The sequence below is a fragment of the Elephantulus edwardii genome, unplaced genomic scaffold (assembly GCF_000299155.1).
Source record: "Elephantulus edwardii isolate Elephantulus edwardi_28Jun2011 unplaced genomic scaffold, EleEdw1.0 scaffold00184, whole genome shotgun sequence".
Classification (NCBI taxonomy): domain Eukaryota; kingdom Metazoa; phylum Chordata; class Mammalia; order Macroscelidea; family Macroscelididae; genus Elephantulus; species Elephantulus edwardii.
The window spans coordinates 4,212,743-4,237,413 of NW_006399934.1; the positions used below are offsets into that span (position 1 = coordinate 4,212,743).

The 24,671-nt window shown below is 41.2% G+C and overlaps 1 protein-coding gene across 2 annotated transcripts; it reads right to left on the reverse strand.

Moving 5' to 3' along the window:
* MOG (myelin oligodendrocyte glycoprotein) lies at positions 1–24,671 on the reverse strand. 2 transcript variants are annotated; one of them, XM_006896234.1, is made up of 8 exons: positions 24,587–24,671; positions 22,609–22,956; positions 7,812–7,925; positions 4,623–4,643; positions 4,390–4,410; positions 768–884; positions 477–497; positions 1–14 (listed from the first exon to the last, which is right to left on the reverse strand). In XM_006896234.1, the coding sequence occupies exons 1-8, from the start codon at positions 24,669–24,671 to the stop codon at positions 1–3; spliced, it is 741 nt and encodes a 246-aa protein (XP_006896296.1). The 2 variants fall into 2 exon arrangements, with proteins under 2 accessions (XP_006896296.1, XP_006896297.1); XM_006896235.1 differs by lacking the exon at positions 768–884.

Consider the following 24,671-nt stretch of genomic DNA (forward strand, 5'->3'; position numbering starts at 1 on the left):
TCAGAAGGGGTTTCCTAGAGAAGAGAAAATAACAGATGACAAATCTCACAACTCTGCCTTTTTTTTTTTTAACAAAAGAGGATATATTTTATCTTGATAGGAAAATATATATATATATAGCTAAACTGTGTCAGTAGGTTTCAATCATAAATATATTCAACTAGGGAAGAGGAAATACCTCTAGAATCATCTTGTCTATGTGGCTTGGTCAGGAGAGGAGGCTCAGGGCAGGTGTTGTGACTGACAATGGGAAAGGATGCAGCTAATGGCGAATGGGATTTGTGTTGAAGGTGGGGATGCCCAGTTTCCTTCCCAGTTCCTTCTACTCTAGCCTCTGGCAACTGGTTCTACCTCAAAGGAGAGATCTTCCCTTGATATCCATGTTTACTAGGACTTCCTTTCCATTTTGGACCCTTTGATAACCCTCCTTGTCTCCCTTTTCTGGCTTTTTATCATATTAGAAGAAGACAACTTACTCAGCTCTTCAAGGAATTGCCCTGAAAACAGAGAAACAATATGTGACTGATAGAAGACGACCAGCTCCCTCCCCACACTGCCTCTGTGGAGATCCACACTGACCCACCCTTCCTTCTCTACTGAGGGACCCCACAGATCTCAGAAAGTAGTTCTCTTAATGATATTTCTGAGGAGCCTTGGGTTGGGTGTGTGAAGAGGAAGAAGGAAACCCAACATCCCAAATCTTGAGTCCTGGTTCCTGTTTCTCATTCAGGGATGATTTGGTTCTGTCTACTGTCCCACCACTCCACCTGCTAGTCTTCGATGTAGCCAGTTGTAGCAGATGATCAAGGCAACCAGGGGTCCAAGAACCGGCACAATTACAAACAGGGTGATCTTCCAGGGGGGTACTCTCAGGAAGTGTGGATCTGAAGCATGTGTGGCAAAATGAACAGGATTAATGCTCCTCATGACCCCCTCACCCACCCTTCTCCACTTATTAGGGTTTTTAACTTGGAGTCCAAGAACTTCAAACAAATCTATAGATAATATCCAGGGAGTCCAGGAACCTTAGTAAGAAAAGCACCACCATGTTTTCACTAATTCTAACTAAATCTAGAATTCTCTTTTCATTATTAATGTAGGCAACAAACCATAGTATCAGCAATTCTTGATCTTTTCTCATCAACAAATATATACTCTTATATATAATATATATAATGTTAATATAAATTTGTATTGTCTTTTGATGGCTTTATTCAATTAAATGACTTTCCTCATAATGCTATGTGTTATATATTCATTAAAGTACTAAAAATGTATTTTAAGGACTAAAATGTACCTGACTTAAGCCATGATATTTTCAGTTGTTCCATATGTGTGTGAAAGTTGGACAATTAATGAAAAAGACCACAGAAGAATGGAAGCCTTTGTATTGTGGTATTGACAAAGAATATTGAATGGACTGGCGAAAGAACAAATATGTCTCGGAAGAAATGAAGCCAGGATACTCCATAGAAGCCAGGCTGGTGAGATTTTGTTGCACATGCTTTAGAAGGCATATTAACAATAACAAAACTTAGAGGGAGCCAGTTCCTGAAAAAGACATCAGGCTTGGAAAAGGAAACGGTTAATAAAAGAGAGGAAAAGCCTCAAGGAGATGGATTGACCCAGGGACTGAAACGGCGTGAACACAAGAGAGATTGTAAACATGACTTGGGATTAGTCAGGGTTTCATTGTATATGGAGTTGCTGTGAGTGGACTCAGTGGTGCCTATCAACTTTGTGTGTGTGTGTGTGTGTGTGTGTGTGGGCAGGCAGGCTTACACACTGGTTCAAGGTCATATACTTTGAGATGTTTGAGAAACAGAATGGGTAGAGTTGCCTATGCCTTAGGAAAGTTGTTGAGAGTAATTTGCATTGTTGGGTGGTGATGAGTAGATTCTGACCCCATGTGATGAAGTAGAACTGCCCCATAGATTTTTCTAGGCTATAATCTTTATGGAAGCAGAACAATAGGCTCCTTTTCTGTCCATGGGTTGGGTAGGTTGGAATTACCAGCTTTTTGGTTAGTGGCCCTTATGGTACTTAATCAATTTTGTTGTTACTGTGTACCTTCGAGTTGGAACCAAACCATAGATGACTCTCCAGTGGGTTTTCATATGGAAGGAAATTGCCCATCCTTCTGTAATCAATTTTAGTAGGGTTTAATAATTTCATTCTTTCACAAGAAACCTTCCTTGATTGGCATAGTTCCCTTATTCCATTTCTGTTAGTCTATTCTATGGACTCATTTAAATTCAATTAAAAACCTCATTGCACCATGTGTACAGTGGATGAGTATGTATGAGTGTGTGTGTGTGTGTGTGTGTGTGTGTGTGTGCCATTTCATGTAATTATGTCCCTTCTTCAATCAGACATCAAATGCAAAGGATGTTTATTTCTCTGTAATCACTGAAAAGAGAAGTTAAGGTGCACAAAGTGCTTGTGATTCCTACAAAGTAGTTAATAGAGAGCGAGCTGTTAGAATAGCCCTGGCACGTGAGAGTTCTAGAAGATAGCCCACTGCCACCTAGTTGGTTCCTACTCACAGTGACCTTCCATTAGGTTTCCGAAGCTTAAACTGGCCATCTTTCTCAGAGCACCTAGACTGGTTTTAAACTGCCAGCCTTTTGAGTAGTAGCCCAATTTGCTGGAGAATAATATCAAATATACCATGGACTGCTAGGAAAACAAGTTCATCCCGGAGAGGGTAAAGCCAAGTTGTTCCTTGGAGGCAAGGATTCTGAAGCTTCATCTGACATATTCTGGACATGTTGCAAGGTGGGATCAGTCCTTGGAGAGGGACGTCATGCTTGGGAGGGTGGAGGGACAGCGCAGGAGAAGACCCTCAATGAGATGGATTGATTCAGTGACTGGGGTAATGGGGGTACGTGTGTCAAGAGACAGTAAGATTGGCACAGGATAGAGCAGGGTTTAATGCTGTTGTACATAGGGTCACTGTGAGTTGCAGGCCACTTGACAGCACAAAACAACAAAATTACACTGTTGTCTAACTCATAGCGACCCTATGAACAATAGCTCTGAAACTTGCCATATCCTGAGCCAACCTCACTGTCTCCAACACACATGCCCCACTGCCCCAGTCACTATGTCTATTTTACCCAGGTCTTCCTCTCTTGTGCTGACTCTCCACCCTTCCAAGCATGATGTCCTTCTCCAAGGACTGGTCTCTTCTGGCAACATGACCAAAGTATGTGAGATGGAGTTTTAAAATCCTTTCTTTCCTTGGTAAAGTCTCGCAATTTCTTAAGGAAAGGAAATAATTAAGGATCTTTCTGAGAACCTGAAATATGCTTGCACTTGGATTATTTGTATTAGTTTTAAAGACAACTTTGCCTGAAAGCTAGAAAGTTTGGTGGCAAAAAGGTAATATATTTATTAAGCACACTGTTTTTGAACTTTTATCCTGTGACAGGCACTGTTTAATGCACATGAAATAGAATCCAGAATAAAAGAGTTCCATCTTCATCCAGCTCTGGAGAGGGAATGAAACTATGAAAACACACACACACACACACACACACACACACACACACACACACACACATCCCTTCCAAGGAGAAACCTGGTTTCACCCTCTCCAGGAATGCACTACATGACCAACACTTCTCATATTACTGTTGTGAGGTACCCTGGAGTGGACTCCAAATAAAACCTTGCCAGACCATGCGCCATCTAAAACAAAAACCCAACAAATTCAAATTCTGTGTCATTGAGTCAGAACCAACTGACAGTTGACCCTCTGGGTTTCTGGGCCATAAATGGCATGGGTGATTGCCCGTATTTCTCTGGCAGAGCCATTGCTGGATTCAAACCATCAGAGCTGCTCTGCCTTTGGGCTAGCAGTGCAGCTCCTCGTAAACTAGGTCACAGAGCTCCCAACTCGTATTATTTTTTGTAATTATTTTACCAATCCTAGAAGCTAATGATAATTTACAAAGGGAGAAAGGGGAAGAGCAGACCAGCTTGGAGTCTGGCATCTTCATCTCCCTGCCCCGTGCCCGATGTCAGGTTGACAAGGTAACCCTATGTGTGCACAGTAGAAGGCCTGTCTTCGGAGGTGGTTCCAGGTGAGTCTCAATTTCCACCCAGTTGTTATGTGCCGTTGAGGTGAAACCAATATGAAGCTGACCTTCCAGTGGGTTTTACAGAGGCTATAAATCACAAGAGAGGAGACTGCATATCTTTCTTCCATGGAACAGCTGGTGGATTCGAACCTCTTGCCTTTTTGGTTGGCACTACAGCTCTTTAGCCATTAAGTCACTAGAGAGAGCTATTTCCATCCAGCAGTTAATGCTTAACCATTTTTACCACTCAGTCTGAGGGAAACATCAAAGGGGTCAGAGATGACCAGGTTACCCCAGCACTTACCAAAAGTCCGGTGGAGATTCACTGAAAAGAAAAATGGAAATGCATTTAGTAGGACAATCAATTCAGGGTGGGGAGAGGAGAGTTACCCTTTCTCCAGAGTCATTATTAGTGAATTTCCCATCTGCAGGGAGCACTGAGTGCTGGGAAGGAGGGCAGATAGCCAGAGAAAATGACTGTTTCAATTAGGTTAGAGGAACAGGAGGGAGGGAGGGATAGTGGTGTCCAGGACTCACCTATTTCTGCTCGGAGTTTTCCTAAAATAGAAAAGACAACATTGTTAGTTTGTACTCTGGTACTAGGTAGGACCCACACTCAGCACCCCGAGCCTTTGTGTAAGGCAATTCTGCAGTCTGGGAGCATCCATAGAACAGTAGAAAAAGCACCATGGATTTAAATGTTTAATTTGTAGTTCAGGTCGATCCCTGGCTGCTTATTCAAAGACTCATTGCCATTGAGGAGGAACCAACTCATAGGAGAAGTTTAACCACCTTTCTTCCTCAGAGCAACTGATTGATTGGAACCACCAAAGAGACATTACTGTTGGGTTAGCAATGTAACTCCCTAGGGACTAGGTCACCAGACCTTCCCTACCTGACTACTGTGAGGATAGAATATGGTAAACAGCAGTTACAATACAGCAGCTGCTCCAGGTTAAAGATAGGCACTCTCCCTTGTGATTTACAGCCTCTGAAAACCCTCTAAAGGGTCATCCACTAGTTAGTTCCTACTCAAAGGCACATAACAATGACAATAACTCTTTGCTCCTTTTCTAGGGGAGCGTGTTTAGTTTACATAGCTAGTCTACCCTACCAAGTTGTTAATTTGTAAATCTGAAGGCACTTTCTCATTTCAATGAAGAAGAATTTAGTGAGCCAGTACTTCATGATGCACTCTGTATTGGCCCTTTCAATGTTATAATTTTTAATCTTTCCTATAGTTTATTGTTTGTTGTGAGTTGGCTCTGGTTTATTAATATCTTATGAATAACAGACACATAACAAGTACTCAGAAGGAAAAAGACAGGAAAATCTGCCCTGCAGTTTTACAGTCTCTGAAAGCCCACTGGATGGTCAGCTGTGGGTGGCCTTCCACTAGACTGCAATAAGTTTTAGGGGTTTTTTTATGCATAACAGAAATATATTGCCTGTTCCTGTAACATTTTCGTAACTGTTGGTATGTTTGAGTCCATAGTTGTGGGTATTGTCAGTTCATTTCAGTGAGAGTTTTCCTCATTTCTTCTGAAACTTAACAAATCCTTTTTCAGAGATTATCTTTCATAGGGTCACTATGAGTCGTCTACGACTCGACGGCACTTAACAACAACAACAAGGATGGTCCAACATTGCTATAATGGGCTCTTGTGTGTCAGGAGGTGTGAGGATGGCACAGGACAGAACAGAGATTGATGGATCCTAACAACAACAATGATGGTCCAAAGTAAAATGAAGTCTTACATTTTAGTAGAATTTTGGTTGCCTTTTTTTTTTAGGCTTGTTCTTCTAGCAGTCCACAATGTATTCAATATTCTTCAACACCACTATCCAAAAGCATCTATTACTACACTTTAGGTTGGTGGATGATCTCTCCACTTGACTGGCAAGCAACTGGTGCTTGGAAAATGTAAGAATTTTGCTTAGTGTTCGAATCATTGGTCAATGTCTGAACTGAGATTTAAACCCATGCTACCTGACTTCATCAGGTTCTTTCTGCCTGGCTTTGTAGGAGCTCTTGTGTTTTGTTATGGTTGTTGCTGTTGTTGTTAATTATGCTCAAGGCAACTATGACTTATAATGACTCTATGAACAATGGACCTGAACCCTATGCTGTGACATCATTATCTCTGATAAACTTGAGCCCATTGTTAAGGTGTCAATCTGTCTCATTGAGGACCTTCTGTTTTGTTGACCATCCACTTTTCCAAGCATGATGCCTTTTTCCTTGGACTGACCCCTTCTAACAACATACCCAAAGTATATGAAATGAAATTTCAGCATCCTTGCTTCCAAATAGCATCTTGGTTAAACTTTCTCTAAGATATATTTGTTTATTCTTTTTAGCAGTCCATGGGATATTCAGTACTCTTCTCTAACATCACAATTCAAAGGTATCTGGTGGTTTAGTGGTGAAGATTGTTTTGCCAACCCAAAAAAAGGAAGTTTGAATATACTAGCAGTTCCATAGGCAAAAGACTGGGAAGTCTCCCTCCAATATGATGTACAGCCTCTAAAAACTCCCTGGAGAGTCAGCTATGGGTTGGTTCAGACTTGACAGTATACAACAGTAGCGACATGTAATAAGACATTGCTATGAATGGTGGCGGACACCTAGCAGCAACAACAACGTGTACTGAAAGGTCTTTTTTATATGAGAGAAATAGGCCACTGAGCATTAGGTATGAATTCCAAGGAGGAAAAAGTTTATTGCCTCATCAGTGTTTCCCAATTATGCCCACCTAGCTGTTATTGTTATTGATTGCCCCCGAGTTGAGCACTACTCATAGTGACCCTATGAACAAAAGGCCTGCAGCCTTTCCATAACTATCAATATTTATCAAAGTTCATAGAATTTCCAGAGGCATGTTGTTTAGGAAGTGGATGCCACTCCTGCTTCCAAACACCATGATCCTCTACTAATGGGAAGGGGAGAAAGTTTGAAGGATGTGTGAGTTTTGACATTGGGAAGAACAGTTGATAAGGGCTGGTTTGAGAAAAGAAAAATCAGAACAGGAAGTTCTGGACTGAAAGCAGTTTTTGGATGAACCTGAGTCCTCAGAATTTAATGGAAAACTTTTCTTTCTTAGAGGAAGTAGTTCCTAGGAGTTGTGCCTCTCTAATGGTTTGAATCCACTAGTGACTCTGTGGGAGAAAGGGTGGGCATTCTCCTTCTGTGCAACCTATTACTTCCGAAAACCCATTTGAGGGTCAGCTATGAGTTGGTTCCTAGTTGACACCAATGAATTGTTGATACTATTCAAACCGTATTATGGACTCGAATATGTAAGAGATTGTGAGTATGGTGCAGGATAGGGCAAGGTTCAGATCTGTTGTTCGTGCTATGAGTTTTAGTGGATGTGTAGCAACTAACAACAACAACAGTATATACTTTTCTAACTCTGAAGCTCAAACTCTCCAAGTTGTATGATAGAAATGTTACAGAAGATGGAAATTAGACATGAGCTCTGCCCCTTCCAAGCTGTGTCCAATTGAGTTAGTCACTGAACTTCTCTGGGCCTCAGTTGGTTCCTTTATAAAATGGGCCTATTGTACATCAACTCCATCTCAGAGAAATAGAGGGTCCACGCAATAAAGTTTTATGATGTCATGAACTTCTGAATCAAACAAAAGTGAATATGAACTGACAGAGCTCTGGAAGCAAGTTCATTTCAGAGAGGACCCCATATACTCACTCCCTCTGTCTCATACCTCTGAGTCTGTGCTGCAAGCAGAGGAAGACCAGGCCCACAGTGATCTGCAGGAGGAGCATGGGCAGGACAGCAATGAGGACGAGCACTCCAGGGCTGACCCAGAAGAAGGGATCTGAAAGGCAGAACAGCATCAACTCAGCACTGCAACTTCAACACCCAGCACAGGGCCTGAGCTGAATGAAGGAATGAATCACACTAAAATTCAAAGACGATGATGAAGAATTAACCTGAGTAGCCTTAAAGGAAAAGTGGGGTTTCGTTGCTCCCTTCACCACCAGAGGTCTAATGGTTTAGGACGATTCAAAGTTGTTCATTGGGGCAGCCTTAAGGGATTTTGAGAGCCAGCTAAGGGACCAAACTCTGGCTCTAAAGGCTATGGGGTACATTGAAGCATTTCCTATTTACTGAGTGGACGAATAAGGTCAGATAAGAAACTATGGTAATAGTTAAAGTGAGAAACAAGACAGGCTTAAAATAAGGTTGTGGTGGTGGTGTAGAACATCAGGGGATTATTTTGCATTTAGATTTAGGTCTTTGTATGTATAATTCTTTTTTTAGTAGCTTTTAAATGAAAGTTTAGTGTGTCTTCCCTTTATGCTTGTAGCAGCACACTGTAGTTATATGAGAAGAACTTATGGCTTCATCAGTAAAGAGATTTTCACATGACCTTAGAGTTGTAGAAATCTCAAAATATCATTTATGTTTACCACTATTTTCAAGTGATGCAAATTAGCAGAGTTGCCCTATATCTAGTTACTTTAATATTTTGATAACTGCATTTCTGTATGTTTCATTTCACACATTTTAAAACATTTTTTTTTTGAGACTGGAGTCCATCAACTTCACCAGCTACTCAATGAATCATGACACAAATTAAGGTCAAGAACCCATCCACCATCTGGAGCTTTAAAGCAGGTTGGTCCACAACCTTGGGAACTGATTGGAGGTACTGTAGATGAGGCAATGCAGGAAGGGGATGACTTCCAGCACTTTCAGCCCCTACTTATGCTTACATGCGAAGTCTACTCTGCAGAGCCCAAAGATCTGCCGTTGTTTACCACTGAGTTGGAAGTGACCCATAGCTGACCCTCTAGCAGGTTTTCAGAGGCTGTAAATGGCACAGATGGAAATTGCCCATTCTCTCATGAGTAGCTGGTGGATTTGAACTATGTGCCTTTGGGATTGCAGCACAGCTTCTTACAACTGGGCCAGTCAGGGAGAACTCTTGGTGTGTCACATTGTAATTGAAGCCCTTTTTGAGTTTATTCTCTAATTTAGAGGAATATGGATATTGGCACCAAGATAAGGATTAAGTCATAGTGAGTAACATCAAACTGGTCCAGGAGGGAAATGGAACCAGGGAGCTCCTTAGAGGCATGGATGTGAAAACTTCCCCTCACATACTTTGTACACATTGTCAGGAGGGGCCAGGCCTTGGAAAAAGACATCATGCTGGGAGGTAGAAGATTAGTAAAAGAGGGGAAGACCCTCAATGAAATGGGTTGACACAGTGACTGCAATGGTGGGCTAGAATGTGTCACAGGTGATGAGAATGACACAGGGTAGAGCAGGGTTCAGATACCTTGTTCTAGGGTTGCTATGAGTGGTAGGTAACTTTAAGGGTACCTAACAACAACAGGAGGGGTTTTAGGTTGTAACTTAGTTGTCTTCATTAAACTGCAGTCAAGGCTCTTGTTAGTTTCTACATCCTCCAGAAGAAAATGCACCCAATTTTACTTTCAAGTTCTTAATTGAAGCTTACCTGTAGAAATGGGATTTAGCAAGTTTATCAGTTTTTTTGTGTAAAATTTATAAAGGATTAGAATCACAGAGAGAAAACAGCTATTATGAGCCTCCGGAAGTAAATCAGTAAGAAGTGCATAGAAAGAAGCTTGCCAACACAAATCATGTTTGAATCTGATCTTTTCTCAAGATCTAGAAATTTACAGGAACTACGAGGCATGGAAGACTATATTAAGCAGTAGGGAAATGTGATCAGCAAAATGCAGAGACTGCGGGAAATCCTACAGGGCAAGTGCCAACCCACGTGTGGATCATGTTTGCATCTGATGTGACAACTACCAGTTAGTTTATCCAATAGTTAATTCTGATTCATGGTTGCCCCGTTAGTATCAGAGCAGAACTGCGCTCTATAGAGTTTCCAAAGATTGCTTCTTGTTTGCGTTTTGCTCTACTTTTCTTCCAGAAGTAGAATGCCAGGATTTCTTTTTAAGGCACTCCTGGGTGGATCCTTTTTCATTAGCAGGTGTAGGTATTAACCATTTGCACTACCCAGGGATTCCACTTCAAACAAACTACTTGTGGAAATGTATTTATGAGACAATCAGGAAAATTTGAATACACACTGATATTACAACTGACAATAAAGCAATTGTTATTATGTGCCATTGAGTCAGAAATGACCCATAGCTGTCCCTCCAGTGGATTTCAGGAAATTACTCATCTTTCTCCAATAGAGCAGCTGGTGGATTTGAACCATGTGCTTTTAGGATTGCAATGCAGCTTCTTACCACTAGGCCAGACAGGGAGAACTCTCAGTGTGTAGTGTTGTAGTTGAAGCCCTTTAACTTATTCTCTGATTTAGAGGAATATGGATATTGGCACCAAGATAAGGATTAAGTCATAATGAGTAACGTTAAACTGGTCCAGAAAGGAAATGGAACCAGGGTGGTCCTTAGAGGCATGGAAGTGAAAACTTCCCCTCACATATTTTGTACATGTTGTTGGGAGGGGCCAGGCCTTGAAAAAGGACATCATGCTGGGAGGTGGAGGTTCAGTAAAGGAGGGAAAGACCCTCAATCAAATGGGTTGATACAGTGACTGTAATAGTGGGCTTGAGTGTGTCAGAGATGATGAGAATGACACAGGATAGGGCAGGGTTTAGATCCTTTGTTCATAGAGTTGCTATGAGTGGTAGATGACTTTAAAGGCACCTAACAACAACAGCAAGAATGATGAGACTTCACCTCACATACTTTGGGCATATTGCTAGGAGGGGCTATTCCTTAGAGAAGGACATGATACTGGGAAGATTGGAGGGTTTGGGGAAGGGGAGGAAAACCCTCAACCTGGTGGACTGCTGCAGTGGGCTTTGTGTGTCAGGAAGTGTGAGGATGGCTCAGGATAGAACAGGTGTCAGATCTTTTATTCATAGGGTCACTATGAGTGGTATCGATGGCACCTAACAACAACAACAGGAGGATTTTTTAATTGTAAGTGCAATTACAACTAAATTGTAACTTGTCTCCCTTAATCTATAGACAAAACTCTTGTCTATTACTGCATCCTCCAAAAGGAAATGCAGTCAACTTTACTTTCAAGTTCTTATTGAAACTTACTTGTAGCAATGAGAGGAAGCAAGTTTATCAGTTCTTTTTTGTGTAAAATTTAGAAAGGATTAGAATCACAGAGAGAAAACAGCTATTATGAGCCTCCTGAAGTAAAACAGTAAGAAGTATGTAGAAAGAAGCTTATCAACATAAGTCACATTTGAATCTGATCTTTTCTCTGGATCTAGACATTTACAGGAATTACAAGGCATTGAGGACTATGTTAAGCAACAGGGAAATGTGATCAGCAAAATGCAGAGACTGCGGGAAATCCTACAGGGCAAGTGCCAACCCACGTGTGGATCATGTTTGCATCTGATGCGACAACTACCAGTTAGTTTATCCAACAGTTAATTCCGATTCATGGTTGCCCCGTTAGTATCAGAGCAAAACTGCACTCTATAGAGTTCCCAACGATTGCTTCTTGTTTGTAGTTTGCTCTACTTTTCTTCCAGAAGTAGACTACCAGGACTTCCTTTTAAGGCACTCCTGGGTGGATCCTTTTCCATTAGAAGGTGTAGGTATTAACCATTTGCACTACCCAGGGAATCCAATTCAAACAAACCCATTGAGAAAATGTACTTAGGAGGCAATAGGGAAAATTTGAATACACACTGATACTACAACTGACAGTAAAGCAATTTTTATTATGTGCCATCAAGTCAGAGCTGACCCATAGCTGATCCTCCAGTGGGTTTTCAGAGGTAGTAAAAATCACAGGAGGAGATTGCCCATCTTTCTCATGCGGAACAGCTGGTGGACTAAAACCATAATAAAGCAGTAGGAAACAACGTTTTTTTAAAAAATCCTGTACTCACCCAAGCAGATATATGCACACCCATGTTTACTGCAGCTTTGTTTGCAATAGCAAAGAGCTGGAAACAACCCAAGTGCCCATCAACAAACGAATGGATAGAGAAGCTATACTCACACAATGGAATACTATGCAGCATTGAAAAACAAAGAACTCATGAAATATTATGAAAAATGGATGACCCTAGAGGACATTATGCTGAGTGAAATATCCCAGTCACAAAAGGACAAATATTGCATAGAGCCACTGTTGTAAAACAGGACTGACATCAGGGTTGAGGGAAGACAGAAAAAGAGGGGAGGAATGATGTATATTGCATTGAAACAGATGAGGGAGAGAACTGTTTAAAAGGGATATCTTGTCATTACAGAAGTCCAGAGTGAAGGCTGCATAGAGGGGTGGACTTGAGGGGAGCAATTGCATAACAATGAAAGAGTTTTTCTTTTTCTTTTCAGAAGAGTGAATTGGGGTAGGGGAGGGAGAAAAGTGCATCAATGAATGACAGGAAACCCTAAGTCTCTGTAAGCTTTAATTAAAATTAATTTAAAAAACCAAAACTAAAACAAACAAACAAACAAATACCCTGTACTATGTTATTGGAAACCCACAGGTCTGCCACATGCCATTGGAAAAACCAGTCTTGGAGACAAGAGTTGAAATGTAAAAAGCAGAAATTTATTATATGTCAGTATGTAGGAGACAACTTCAAATTCTTGATAATGCTTTACTTAGATCTATAATCAACACTGATGGTAGCAGCAGTCAAGAATCAAAAGACTTGATATATTGATAATATCTGTTGTTAAGGATCTCTCCGAAGCTCTAAAGAACAAGGATGTCAGTTTCAAGATTAAGGTGCACCTGGCAAAAGTCATGGCATTTTCCGTTGGAAGAGATCTATATTCCCATTCCAAAGAAAGGTGACCTGACAAAGTGCAGATATTAATATCATTAATATCACATACAAGCAAAATTTTGCTGAAAATTGTCCAAAAATTACTGGAGCAGTTCATCAACAGAAATGCCAGATGTGCAGGCTGGGTTTAGATGAGGCAGTGGTACTTGGAATATTATAGCTAATGTTAGATGGATCTTGGCTGCAAGCAGAGAGTACCAGAGGAATGTCAATCTGTGTTTCATTGACTATGCAAAGGTATTGGACTGTATGGATCAAAACACACTGTGGCTAACTCTGAGAAGAATTAGAATCCCAGAGCATTTGATTGTGATTATGTGAAACCTATACTTGGACCAGGAGGCCATCATCAGAACAGAACCAGGAGACACTGCATGGTTTAAAATCAGGAAGGATGTATGCCAGGGATGTGTCCTATCTCCATACCTTTTGAATCTATATGCAGAACAGATCATCCAGAAGGCTGGGCTCTATGAGGAGAAATGTGGCATTGGGATTGGAGGAAGACTCATCAACAACTTGTGTTATGCAGATGACACAACCCTGCTTTCTGAAACTGAGGAGGACCTGAAGCACTTGTTGCAGAAGGTCAAAGACGGCAGCCTTCAATATGGATTGAATGTCAACATCAAAGAAACAAAGATTCTTACCATTGGGCCAATTGGCAGCATTATGATAGATGGGGGCGAAGAGATTGAGATTGTTAACAACTTTAGTTTGCTTGGCTCCACAATCAATACTCTTGGTATCAGCAGCCAGGAAATCAAGAGACAAATTGTACTGGGAAGAGAGAGGTCAAGGTCCTCTCCAAATTCTGAAGATCAAAGATGTTAACCTGGAGACTAAGGTGTGCCTGACCCAGACCATAGTCTTTGCAATTGTTTGTGATGCATCAGAGAGCTGGACAATGACTAGAGATGATAGAAGTTGTGATTCTGGAGAAGAGTATTGAATATACCATGGACTGCAAAGAGAACAAACAGCTTCGTCCTAGAGAGGATGAAGTCAGGCTGCTTCTTGGAGGCCAGGATTCTGAGGGTTCGTCTGACATACTCTGGGCATGTTGCAAGGAGGGACCGATCCTTGGAGGGGGACATCATGCTTGGAAGGGTGGAGGGATGAAGAAAGAGAGGGAGACTATTGATGAGATGGATTGAAACAGTGACTGGGATAATGAGGGTAGGTGTGTCAGAGACAGTAAAGTTGGCACAGGATAGAGCAGGTTTCAGGGCTGTTGTACATAGGGTCGCTATGAGTCACAAGTGACTTGATGGCACATAACAACAACATTTTCAATTGTTGCCTATTTATCTGAAAGTTGGACAATGAATAAAGAAAAATGGAGTTAAAATTTATACCTTTGAATTGTGGTGTTGGTGAAGAGTATTGAATGTACGAGGGACTTCCAAAAGAACGAGCATATTTGCCTTGAAGGAAGTGCAACCAAAGTGCTTCTTAGAGGCAAGGATGGTGAGGCTTCATCTCGCTTATGTTGGGCATGTTTTCAGGAGAAACTAGTCCTTGGAGAGAGGTATTATGATGGGAAAGTTTGAGGGCCAGCCAAGGAGCTTTCAGCCAGATCGGACTGACACTGTGACTATCACAATGGACATGAGCATGACAGATATCATGAGGATGGTGCAGGATAGGGTAAGTTTCATAAGATTGCTAGGAGTCATATTCAACTCAATGGCACCTAACAGTAATAACAACATACAGGATACAGGAGGTAAGTACTTCCAATCTGTCTTAAGGAAGAGAAAGTTTGACACATTGTTGTTATTGTTGTTAGGTGCCTTGGATTTGCCTGTGACTCATAGTGACTTCAAGTACAATAGCTCTGAAGCCTGTCCTGTTCTGAGACAATCTCACAGACTCTGACACACCTACCCTTATTTCCCTAATCACTTTATCAATCCGTCTCATCTGAGAGCTTTATTTTTTGTGCTGTCCTTCCACCCTTCCAAGTATGATGTCCTTCTCCAAGGATTGGTCCCTTCTGGCCACATGCCCAAAGTATGTAAGATGGAGCTTCAAAATCCTAGCCTCCAAAGAGAAAGTTGGTTTCATGTTCTCCAAGACAGATCTATTTGTTTTCTTGGTGGCCCATTGTATGTTTAAGACTCTTTTCCAGCACCACAACATGAAGGCATCAATTCTTCTTCTAGCATTCTTAGTCATTGTCTAGCTCTGTGAGGCAAAGAAGTAATTGCAAAGATCATGGCCTGGATCAGGCACACCTTAGTCTCTAGACTGACATGGCTCTTTCTCAGTACACTGGAAAGATCCCTGACTGAAGAGCTCATGTTTATTCAGCATTTTGTGGAAAGAAAGGCAGAGTAATCTTAGAAAATAAGAGAATATGCAAATCTAGAGGCATGCGCATTGGTCTCTAAGGTGATGTCCGAGTTATGTCATCCAGGACTTGCATGGCAAGTTTCCCCCCTTTCAAGATGGCATCTCTATGGATAGGTCTTAGTCATCACAGAACGTGCACTGTAAGTTTCTTTTTTCAATATTGAGTCTATTATAAGACACTGACCTCCTCCTCTTGACTGTACTCTTCTTACCTATGCATACACATGAAAGTCGTTTCCAGACTACTAAAATAGGAATTGTTAGCAAAGCCAAAGGTCATTAAGAAGGAACACCTAGAGGTGTCTGTATTAACTGTGTGCCCGCTTTTTTCTATCTGAACTGTCTTGGGGGAAAATACTTTGCTAGGGGAAAAAAGTGCTTTAATTCAGCACATCGCAAAAGATTCCTATTCATTTCAGGTTGTCTTTGATGCAAGGTCAGAAGGTTTTATCTATGACGTTGTTGTTGTTGCTATGTGCCATCAAGTCGCTTGCAACTCATAGCGACCCTATGTACAACAGCCTTAAACTCTGCTCTGTCCTGTGCCAATCGCACTGTCTCTGATACACCCATCCTGACTACCCCAGTCACTGAGTCAATCGACCTTATAGAGGGCCTTCCCCTCCTGCACCGTTCCTCCACCCTCCCAAGCATTATGTTCTTCTCCAAGGACTGGTCTCTCTTCACAATATGTCCAAAGTATGTTAGACGGAGCCTAAGAATCCCTGCCTCCAAGGAGCCATCCGGTTTAACCCTTTCCAGGATGAATCTGTTTGTTTCCTTGGCAGTCCAGGGGACATTCAATACTCTTCTCCAGCACCACAGCTCAAAGGCATCAATTCTCCTTCTATCCTCCTTAGTCATTGTCAAACTCTCTGATGCATAACAAGTGATCGCAAAGACCATGGCCTGTATGAGATGCACCTTAGTCTCCAGAGAGACATCATTGCTCTTCAGTACTTTGGAGAGGTCCTTAACAGCAGACTTTCTCATGGCAATACATCTTTTAATTTCCTGGCTACTGGTGCCAAGAGTGTTGACTGTGGAGCCAAGCAAACTAAATCTATGACATTATGTTATCAAAAAGGTAGCGAGCTTTAGGGAGCTCTGGAGGCCTAGCGGCAAGAAGCTGTGCTGCTTTTTAAAACAGTAGTAAAGAAATGCTAATCTCAACAAGATATTTTAAGTTACTTTCTCTTTGTTTTCTTGTATGATGAATAAATAGAAAAATTTTAAATAACATTTTCTAAAAATATGGCATAAGGATAACAACAAGTTATCTTTGGAACCTTGATAAGATGGATAGATTGATGTTAGGACACAATCATGAGCCAAATACTTGGACAAGAAGAGACCGTGAACATTTCCTCCCATCTTGTGTGTCTTCTGTATACAATCATTAAGGCAGCTAGGCAAATTGGGGAAGCTCATACCCCTTTCCATGATTTGTTTTTCTGTCAGCACGTAGCAGAACTATGGCTTTTTGGTAAAAATATTAAGAATTTTTTGTTAATTTTAAAAAGGGGATACTAGAGTACAGCGGTTATTTTTAAAGAATTATATTTTAGAGATACATATGGGAGAAATAGTAATGAAATTTTAATGGTGCCTCCAATTTGCCATGTTGTGTTGTTGTTAGGTGCCATTGAGTATGATTAATGACCCTGTGTTGTTGTTATGTGTTATTTGTTGAGTATGACTCATAACGACCTCATGAACAAAGATCTGAACTATGTCCTATCCTGTCCTATCCTCCTTGTCTCTGACATGCATGAACCCACTGCATTGTGTCATTGTGTCAAGTCATCTGGTTGAGGGTCCTCTTCTCTTTCACCTACCTTCAACCTTTTCAAGCAAGCGTGATGTCCCAAGTAGGATTTACCTTAATTATTTTGAGAATGTGGGAGGAAGCAGGTAAAATCTGTCTTGGAGGAAACACAACCAAAGTGCTCCTTGGAGGCAAAAATGGTAAACTGCTCATATACTTAGAGCATGCTGTCAGGAGGGACAGTCCTTGGACACAGACCTCATGCCTGGAAAAGGAGATGGTAAGCAAGAGAGGGAGATGCTCAACAAGATCGATTGACAGACACAGTGGCAGCCGTGGGCTTGCCCGGTGTGGGGATTGAAGATGGGCGGAGGAAAGGGCAAGGTTGTTCACAGGGTCTTTATAAGTCGTAGTTGACTCAGTGACACCTAAAAACAACCAGTGAAGAAAGGCATCTTGTTAGGGACAGGATAGGCACCCTTGCCTTATAATGCCTTTGTAAAAACACACCTACTCTAGGAACTTCACTCTCAGCCCCTCCTGATATCCTGTAGTAGTCTTAAATGCTGCTAACCGTTAAGATCAGGTAGTTCCTAACCTTTCCCTTTAATAAGATACTGTTCTTTAAAATTAACTTCAGAAAACCTGGTCTGAACTGGAACCAATTCCAATCAGTTCTTGGAGTATGCGCAGAAACACCACTTCTAACAGGTGACCTTCTCCAAACTGGACACAAAGGTGTCTACAGGATTGAGGTACTAAATGAAGGACCTTGCTAGCTACACAGCGCATGCGCACCATCCCATAAATGGTGAGTTGCTTTTCAGAATCATCCTCACGGACTCCACTTAAAAAGCCGACTGTGGGCAACCCTGGAAGTACGAAAGACAGGTACTCCATATGTTCCAAATAAGGAAATAGAGTCCCTCTATCATCTGATTAGCACCTAGCTTCCTTGGCATTTCATGCTCAACAAATCTGGAAGCAGCCCAGCCACGTGGCCTTTCTACTTTGTGGAGTGCCTAGTGATTCTGGGGCAGGCCTGCTCCAATAAGGATGACTTCTTTCTCAAAAAGTTGCAAATAGAGATACCATTTGACCCAGCACCCATGTTCATCACGGCTTTGTTCACAATAGCTAGGAGTTGCAAACAATCTAAGTGTTCATCAACAAACTAATGGATAGAGCAGCTGTGGTATAGTCACATAATGGAATACTATGATGCATTGAAAAACAAGGAACTCATGCAATATTATTCAAAATGGGTGACCCTGGAGGACATTATGCTGAGTGAAATATCTCAGTCACAAAAGGACAAATACTGCATGGTGCCACTGTTGTAGAAAGTGACTGACATCAGGTTTGGTGTAAGACTGAGAAAAACTAGATAGATTATGTGTACTGAATTGAAACAGATGAGGGAGAGAACAGTTTAAAAGTGATATATGATAGCATATTATGATTATCACAGGAATTCAGAATTAAGGTTGCATAGTGGAGTGCATTTGGGGCAGGGGAGGGAGCAGCGGTGGTGTGGGGGGGATTGTGTACCAACAAAGAAGTTTATCTTTTGTTTTTCAAAGAGAGAAGCGAACTGGGGGGAGGGAGTTAAAGAAAAATGCAACAATGAATGAATGAAAATCCAAAATCTCTGTAAATGTTCATTAAATTTAATTAAAAAAATATTACTTCAACTTTCATCTTTAATTTGACCTGAGACTTCTGGTTGAATTCTTTCTCTAAGAATTTAGACTGTGATATCTGGTAACAGTCCCTGTGTTGATAACTACCAGGGGACAGGTACCTGGATACAAATGATACATATTTTAAAATAATATACACTGTTATTGTGTACCATTGAGTCAGAACTGACCCATAGCTGATGCTTCAGTGGATTTTCAGAGACAGTTAAATCTCATGTGAGGAGATTGCCCATCCTTCTCTCAAGAAGCAGCTGGTGGATTCAAGCCATGTGTTTTCCAGGTTGCAGTGCAGTTTCTCACCACTAGCCCAAGAGAGCTCTCTAATATACAAGGTATTTGTATATAATTTTAAAATATTTTTAATATATTTGTGTCATGTCCAAATCCTGTTCACAGCACCACTTTGTCATATCCAAATTCTGCTCACGGTGCCATTTGTCATGTTAGGTCAGGCATTGCGTTAGGTTAGGGCATTGCGTTAAATGTCAGGCCTGAGGCAATCAACCAAAGCCAGAGGCTCAGGTTCACTGACAAATTAAGAAATAAGTGCAAAGAGCCAGTCAAGCAGGTGCAGGAGGTTTAAACAACTCTTTATTGCCGTTTTCATACAGACGGCAGGGAGAGACAAGAGCCCCAACAGGACACACACAGAAGCTGAGGACACAGTCTTACCGTGAGTCCTCAGGGAACTTTCCTCTCAAATTCTTTTGGTTCTTGGAACAAAGGTGGCACCCTGCCACAGTTTGCACACAGATCCCTACCTATCCTTATCCCACTATACACCCGTGCAGTTACAGGCAAAACAATGACTCAGCACAGCACTACTCTGCTTGCTTAGATACGGTTGCAGTCTGGCTAAAACTATTTCTTGTTTATAAGACACAATAGAGTTTAGCACGAATTGTCTGCTGGGTATACACAACATATTGCAGCCCCTGACAATTTAAAAAGATCTATAATGACTTTTAATTACATTTTAATTACTTTAATGACATTTAAAATTTTCATAATGAAGAAAAGACAGTGTTAGAAACAATCATTACTAAAATTACAAAATGACAAGAAATTCTGAACAAAGTCAGAAAGAGAGGTCAGAAAAAGATAATTATACTGAAATATTGGAATAATGTGGAAGGTCTGAAGGCCTAGTATTGAGGAGCTGAGTTGCCATCTCAGAGTCAAAACCACTGAACAAAACTGATTCAGGCAGTTCTAAGCCACCAGTGGCCCAGAAGGAGCAAGAACGGCATTTTCCTCCCATGTGATTTACTGCCTCTGAAAATCTACTGGAGGGTCAGCCATGAGTCTGTTCTGACTGGAGGGTATAGACCAACAACTTGGAGTAATAATGATGGCTAGATTTTGTTCTTACCTTTGCTTCAGCTTCCTAGCTCCCCAAATGAGGCAAGCAGTCTCCTATTTAGTTGTAAACTAACTCTTTTCACTCTTTGTCATTGAGTAGGAACTGACTCATAGCTGACCCTCCAGTGGATTTTCAGAGGCTATACATCTCATAGGAAAAGTTTGCTCATCTTTCTCCCAAGGAACAGCTGGTGAATTCAGATGGCCTACCTTTGGGTTGATAGCACAACTGTTTTCCTAGAGGCTCCCCTTTCACTGTCAGGTATGCAGATTTCTATGTGGGAGGGGAGGGATCACACACACCTACTCACTGAGTGGGTGTTGAGGTGTTGAGTTGGAATAGACCCAAAGCTGACCTACTGACTTCCGAAGGCTATCTATCGCATGCATGATTACCCCCCTTTTCTCCCTGGCACTCATTGGTGGATTCAAAACACAAGAGAAGCATAGTGTTTGGGTTAGCAGCACAGCTCTCTACCAGAGCTCAACCAAAACAAAAAAAATGACCTTCCTTGAGGCTAAGCTTTTAATATTTTCTCTCTCACTACTTCTCCTTTCCCCTTCATGGGTTGAGGGTGTGTACTAGGCGAGGCTGTACTGAGCTAGCAAAGAAGGAAGGAGCAAATGGCAAACATGCCAGGTAGAAATCCCCCCACTAAAAACAGCTGCATGAAAAGTCTGTGGCAAACAAAGCTATTTTCATACTCTTTCTGTCTGTCCCTAGAAATAGTGCTTTGTTATTTGGGACACAATGCTGTTTTCTGGACCCAGCACCCCAACAGTTGCTCTCAAGATACAAAATTGCTTGTTTGTCTGATGTTTGCACTACTAGGATCTGATGTTCAGCTCTCAGAATATTTTTGTTCTTGAATTAAATGACAATTATATTTCAAAGCTCCTCTCCCTTTTTAACCTGGTCCACATTGTAACCATCCTAAGACAGATGAAAAACTCCAAACTTCTCCATTAGATAAAACATTTAACATTAAGATTCTAGAAAAAAGAAGGAAGTATAAATACAAAGACCTTACCATCAAATTGATCAGTTAATGACAACAACCCTGTGTGTGACAAAGTACGACAGGGTTTGGGGGGGTGGGGAGAAGGCAGTAACCTTTCTGGAGATAAAAATCTATGTATGACACTTGTTTCTTTCTCGAATTATAGTCAGGATTTATTTACTTGTTTATTCACTTGGACTATGTTTGCCAAGAATGCTTTTGTATAATGTTCTTCATAATATACCACAAAGAAATCCACTGAGGAATTAATTGTAATGGAGTAGACCAATTTGAAGTGTTAAGAATAACAACCTGAAAAAATAATAATAATAATAACCTTGTATGTAACCACAAAGAAGCCCTGGTGGTGCTGAGGTTACAGAATTCAGGCTAACCCAAAGGTTAACCTACCCCTGCTCTCTGAGAGAGAAAGATGATACTCTGCTTCCAAAAGCCTTAGATTTGAAAGCTTATGGGCAGTTCTGTAGTATTCTACAGGGTTGTTGTAAGTCAGCATTGCCACAATGGCAGTGGGTTTGGAGTTTATTTAACAAATAAAAAGACATCTCAAAGAAAAACAGATAAGGGGGAAAAGTCCACATAGATATTTAGATTCACATTATTATTATTCAAGTTCACTTTTAGTTCCACAAAACAACTGGGAAACTTATTGTAGACTTTGTTACCTTCATCTCATATGTCACTTTGATTTAAATTTTTTTTGTTTAATATTTCTGTGTGTTCTCACAAATACACATATTATACGTTACTGAACATACATGGATAAATATGACCGTATGTATTTTTAATGCAGATCAAGCCCTAGCCAAACCTCCCTCCCCCATTTCACCCAATGTGATCCTTACTAACTTTCTTGTGGGCATCCTTTTATATTTTCCTCTCCACTACGTACACATACCCACAAACACAGGGTTATTGTTTTTATTCTCTACTTTCTATTGCTTGCTTTTATCACTCAACAATACTTCATGGAATTCCTCCAAGCCATCTGCTATAGCCCTAAGCAATCTTTCTTAATGGCTGCGTACTATTTATGCTATTAAAAACCTCTCAAAGCTCTGTTGTTAAATAGGCTCCAACTCATAGTGACCCCACCCCCATCCCTATTGGTTTTTGAGGCTGTAAATCTTGATAAGATAGACTACCCATCTTCCTTCTGAAGAGCAGCTGGTAGATTAGAACTGCCAGAGCCACAGCCTTTTTAATTAGCAGTGCCACAACCTATGAACATGGATGCCAATAATTATTCAGTCACTTTTCTACACGTGGGAATTTAGTTTAGTTGATGTTCCCCTCTACTCACTCTTCATACTGATGCAGAAAACATACCTGAGCTTATGAGTTCCTCTGGACTGATATGTTTGTATATTTCTATGGGATTGATTTCCAACAATGAGATGTTTTGGTTGAAAGATCTCATTTCAATTGAGAAAAATCACTGACATTTTAAAGGGGTGTCTTTAGCACTCAACAGATGATACTTAATATATAGTATGACTCACCTTCCACTTTCAACTCCATTGCTGCCTCCTCTTGGTATGAATGGTCTCGGAAGAAGCAGGTGTAACCTCCCTCATCTGAGAACCTCACGTTCCGGATCCTGAGGGATACCTTTCCCTCACCAATGGTCTCCTTCAGCAGCTCTGTCCGGCCCCGATACTCCGGAGCCTGCTCTCCATCTTGGTCCTTGCCATTTCTGTAGAGGTGAACCACTCTGGAGAAGGGAGGGCGGTACCAGCCCACCTCCATGCCAGTAGCATTCTTCCCAGGAGAGATGCGGCATGGCAATTCCACTTCATCCCCCACAAGAGCCCGGATGGGATGCCCTGGTCCTATCACTCTGAACTGTCCTGTTCAGGAAACCAAAGAAGAGACTAAGGGTCAGAGGGATCTGTGACAACCAAGCATGTCATGGGAAGGACAAGGATGTGGTTTTAAAATTACATTCTAAAGCCAGGGAGGAGCTTGATTTTCTGTCATAAGTATATATATGAAGTCTGGTTAAGGAGATGCTATGAGCACTTGGATCAGAACATTCTAGCACATGGCCATCTTGACAGTTGCTCCTCATTTTAATTCAAGCGGACAATCCAGGCCAGTGTCTAGGTTCCATCTTGGATTGTGGTTCAGGATCTTGAAGTTTACTACTCTCATGGGTTTACTCCTCTTTGGATCTGGCCAAATAAATCCTTATTATCTCATTGGGGGATTAGCTTTTGTAAAACCATCTGCTATCACTTTTCAGCTCTCTTCATTCACACCAAATAAAATCTCAAATCTACTGTTGTTGAGTCAAATTTGACTCAAAGTGACCCTCTACCAGGTTTCCCATGCTGTAAACCTTTCTGGGAGGAGACAGATCCAGTTTTCCCTATGAATGCTGGCAGACTCAAATCACTGACCTTTTGGTAAGCAGCCCAATACATGAGGCGAGGCAAAATGCCACTAGAGCTCCTTTTATTCGCAAGAACTTCCCCTAAATCTCCTCTCAGAGCCTCTGCCCTGGGCTTGTGGGGAGAAAAGGGTGGAGTCTCTCTCCTTCTGCTTTTCTTAGACCCTGGTCTGTACATGCTTCCAATCTTTTCCTGATTTCTCATTAGACATAAAGTTCCCAAAGGGTTAGGGACCTGAGCCTCCTACCTCTTTAACCAAGTAGATGTCTTAAATTTAACATCTGTTTTCCTTTGCTTTTCTTTCTTCCTAGTACATGAAAATAGGGTTTACCCACAGAAACTTTCTTTCTTCTTTTTTTTAAAGGTTAAGAAAGCTAGGATCTTCATCCCCGCTTGATTATAAGGCCTTATTACAGAAACTTTCTGATGCCTGATCCTATGGAATGATAAGTGCTCAAACATTACAAGCTATTACCATTCAACAAGCATTTATTAAATGTTAAATATATGATAGACACTCTTAAGCATGTTGTATACCTCCTCCAACCCTGACAGCAAATCCAAAAAAACAAAACCCAAACCCCATTACTATCAAGGGTATTCTGACTCATGTTGACCCTAAGTCTTACGAGTAGAACTGAGCTCCAAAAGGTTTTTTTTTTTTGTTGTTGTTGTTTTTAGGGGAGGGTGGGTTGTAGTTTTATATAAAGTGATCATTATGCCTCTCTTCTGTTCTGCTAGTGGACGAGATAGAAACTTCTAGCCTTAAAAACTTATGGGCTCTCCAGGGACCTCAGCAACTCCAAGGGATGGTTGTCATTCCCATTTTATAGGTGAGAAACCAAGGCTGGAAAGACAGGAAATGGTTTAAAGAATCCTTTGGTTAAGATCAGAGTAAAGAGTTGGAATCCCATTCTGAAGATTGGAGGGAGCCAATAAAGATTATTGAGGAGGGGACCCACATCATAAAACACTGTTTTCGAAGATAATTTACAAAGCAATTTGAAGATGAATTGAAGCAGGTGAATGAGCCCAAGGGAATGGGCCTTTCAGTTCTCCCCAAGATGGGAATAAAGACATGACTTACCTGCATAAATGACAGACAGCTGGAGAAGGAGGAGGAGGAAGAAGGGGAGGTGGCTGGGTAGAGTGGAGCCTCCTACACTTGCCAT

Excerpts from the sequence above, each read along its gene's own strand:
- MOG (XM_006896234.1), bottom strand. The coding sequence starts at position 24,671 with ATGGCAAGTGTAGGAGGCTCCACTCTACCCAGCCACCTCCCCTTCTTC. Across the intron at positions 22,957-24,586 it reads GCTGTCTGTCATTTATGCAG|GACAGTTCAGAGTGATAGGA; the intron begins GTAAGTCATGTC and ends TTTCCTGAACAG. Across the intron at positions 885-4,389 it reads GAATCTCCACCGGACTTTTG|ATCCACACTTCCTGAGAGTA; the intron begins GTAAGTGCTGGG and ends CACATGCTTCAG.